This window comes from Nicotiana sylvestris, chromosome 11 (assembly GCF_000393655.2).
Source record: "Nicotiana sylvestris chromosome 11, ASM39365v2, whole genome shotgun sequence".
NCBI classification, from domain to species: Eukaryota; Viridiplantae; Streptophyta; class Magnoliopsida; order Solanales; family Solanaceae; genus Nicotiana; species Nicotiana sylvestris.
The window spans coordinates 60,567,595-60,570,877 of NC_091067.1; the positions used below are offsets into that span (position 1 = coordinate 60,567,595).

At 42.4% G+C, this 3,283-nt stretch overlaps 1 protein-coding gene across 1 annotated transcript; it reads right to left on the reverse strand.

Annotated features, from left to right (window-relative positions):
* Positions 1–1,987: 1,987 nt before the first annotated feature.
* Positions 1,988–2,571, reverse strand: LOC104249120 (uncharacterized). Its single transcript, XM_070161286.1, has 2 exons — positions 2,391–2,571; positions 1,988–2,283 (listed from the first exon to the last, which is right to left on the reverse strand). Exons 1-2 carry the CDS (start codon positions 2,569–2,571, stop codon positions 1,988–1,990), a joined length of 477 nt encoding a protein of 158 aa, XP_070017387.1.
* Between the last annotated feature and the right edge of the window lie 712 nt (positions 2,572–3,283).

The following is a 3,283-nucleotide window of genomic DNA, read 5'->3' on the forward strand; positions in this document are numbered from 1 at the left end:
CTTGAGACTATAAAGAGATTGACGAACTCGACAAACTAATCTAGACTCCCCTTGAGCAACTATAGATTTTTGAGAAGAAGAAAAGGCTTCTTGTATTTCTGTGTTTGTTTACATCCCATGAGCAAGTGAATTTATACAAAGCCCCTAATACTAATTAAGGAAATAAAATAAATCTATACAATCAATCTAACTGTCAAATCAAATTAAATAAAATCAGATCTCTAAAATATAATCAAATCAACTGAAATCATGCTAATCAACACTCAAACTAGGGCCGTGACTGGTACTAGGTGATTTAGACTCGCCTAGTAAACCTGTTATCCACACCATTTTCTCCATGGTCTTCAAGGTTGTTGTTTTCACATGCATTTACTGAATTAGACATTTTGACCTGAAATCAAAAGACATCTTCAAATTTGTATCAATGTACCAAACTCCATTCAAATAATTCATAAATGCATCAATAATGTTTGTAACCACAAGGTTTTCAGATAGCTAAAAGCAATAAAATCAGTCTCAAAATTCTACTATACTGGCTTAAACTTCAAATAGAAAATCCCAACATAATGAAGACACTTCAATGAGTTCATGGAGCAAACACTAGGGTTATCCTTTAGAACTCAGCAGAAAATTGTAATAGAAACAATATGTTGGAATAAATTAAGGCTCCAACAGACAAGGTAGTACTCATTAGAATACTCTGACTGTAATTGCTCAATATCTCAACTCACTACTGAGGTGCGGGATCCATACCTGTATTTGTAATACATGTAAAGATGAAGAGTGAGTCACAAGTATCCATGGCACCTCCCCTTGGATATGACGTGTCAAGTATCCATCGCCAAAGTAAATAAGAACGGGCTGAGCGCAGATCCTTGATGTAACCCATCCCAATCGGAAAATGTTCCGAGTCTCCTCCCACTATCCCCACCCGAGTCTTAGCTCCATCATACATTCCTAGGAACACCTCTAACCTCCAAGCATCTCTAAAGGACCTCCCCAGGTACCTTGCCGTACGCTTTCTCTAGGTCAATAAACACTATATGCAAATCTTTCTTCCTATCCCTGTACTGTTCCACCATCCTCCCAACAAGATGGATGGCGTCCATAGTCGAACTCCCCAGCATGAAACCGAATTGGTTCTCAAAATAGACTTTTAACCCTCGTTTCTACCACCCTTTCCCACACTTTTATTGTGTAACTAAGCAACTTGATACCTCTATAATTATTGCAATTTTGGATATCTCCTTTGTTTTTGTACAACGAGATCATCGTACTCCACCTCCAATCCTCGGGAATCTTCTTCTTCCTAAAAATAGAGTTAAATAATCCAGTTAGCCACTCCAATCCAGCCCTATTCGCATACTTGCAGAATTCAACTAGATATCTTTTGGACCAGTCGCTTTGCCCCTGCTTATCTTACGTACCGCCCCGGCGACCTCCTCGAAACTAAAGCGCCTACAGTATCTAAGATCACACTGGCTCTCAGAGTTCTCCAAATCGACCATCACAATGCTCATATCCCCCTCTTCATTTAGCAGTTCATAGAAGTAAGTGTGCCACCTTCGCTTGATCTATGCCTCCTCCATTAAAACTCGGTCGTCCTCATCTTTGATGTACCTCACTTGGTCCAGATCCCTCGCCTTCCTCTCCCCCTCCTTAGCCAGCCGAAACAACTTTATGCCCCCGCCTTTGTCCCACAGTTCTTCGTACAAATGAGCAAACACTGCAGTCTTAGCCTCCATGACCGCTAACTTCGCCTCCTTCTTAGCCTTTTTATACCCTTCTCCTCCTCGTTTGTGCTCTCTACTAACTTTAAATATGCTGCTTTCTTGGTTTTTACTTTTCTTTGGACCTCCTCATTCCACCACCAGTCTCCTTTGTGGCTTCTAGCGTAACCTTTAGAGACCCTTAACACCTCTCTCGCGGCCTCCCTAATGCAATCTGTCATCCTCGTCAATATACTACTCGCTTCCCCACTACTCCCCTAAGCCCCTACAACCAACAATTTCTCTTGCAACTCCTGGGCCTTGTCCTTAGTTAGAGCTCCCCACCTGATCTTCGGTCGACCACACCCAACCCACTTCTTCCTCTTTAGCATGATGTCTAAGTCCATCACTAAAAGCTTATGCTGCGTCGTGAGGTTCTCACTCAGAATAACCTTACAATCAGTACATAGACCTTTACCACACCTCCGGAGAAGGAGATAGTCGATTTGGGTCTTGGCTGTCGTGCTCTTGAAGGTAACCAAGTGCTCTTCCCTCTTTTGAAAACTCGAGTTTGCTATCACCAAATTAAACGCCTTAGCAAAATCCAACAACGACTTACCTCCTCCGTCTCTGACCCCAAAGCCAGAGCCGCCATGCACCTCATCATAGCCCCCAACAGACCTCCCAATATACCCATTAAAATCCTCTCCTGTGAATATCCTTTCAATGGGCGGAATACCACGCACACCCCATCCAAACCTTCCCAAAAGCGCCTTTTAACCTCCTCATCCAGGCCCACTTGGGGCGTGTAAGCGCTTATAACATTCAAAGTACGCCCTTCAACTACTAATTTAATAGCCATCAGCCTATCATTCACCTGCCCAACCTCTACCGCTAGCTCCCTGAGATCCTTGTCCACCAAGATGCCCACTCCGTTCTTACCCCTCTTACCTGCTGAGTGCCACAGTTTAAACCCGTCCACCTCCCGCGCCTTAGACCCTACCCACCTAGTCTCCTAAACACAAGCTATATTAATCTTTCTCTTCTGAAGAATCTTAGCTAATTCTATAGACTTCCCTGTTAAAGTTCCTATGTTCCAAGATCCAATTCTCAACCTAATAGCTCCCTTATTCCCCTTACCACCCTTGGCCCCTAACCCACCTCCTTCCCTCTGCCCCACTCCCTTACCTACCCGAGGACATGTCCTTAATCCACCATCTTCCCCCACAACCACAGTAACCTACGATATACTAAAGGCTAATAAGTAATAAGATAAGTTGCAACTACCCGACCTTAATCACGCTAACACAATAAGCACACTGATAAGTCTAAACGAACACGAAAACAACTTAAGAGACATTTATCATGAAAGTTCTAAAATCTCGAAGCAACTTGTGCATAATTTTCTCTAAACATCTAATGTTAGGAAAACAGGTTGCGAATTAAGCCATCCCTTTAACTTTCGAGCCAACAACTATAAACTTATTTCCAAATGACCAATTAACTGACGCTAAATCAGGGTTAACAACCTATCAATTCATAAATAAAATAAATGTGATCTCTTTTTAGGTATT

Excerpts from the sequence above, each read along its gene's own strand:
- LOC104249120 (XM_070161286.1), bottom strand. The coding sequence starts at position 2,571 with ATGGCTATTAAATTAGTAGTTGAAGGGCGTACTTTGAATGTTATAAGC. Across the intron at positions 2,284-2,390 it reads TTTAATGGGTATATTGGGAG|CAAACTCGAGTTTTCAAAAG; the intron begins GTCTGTTGGGGG and ends ATTTGGTGATAG.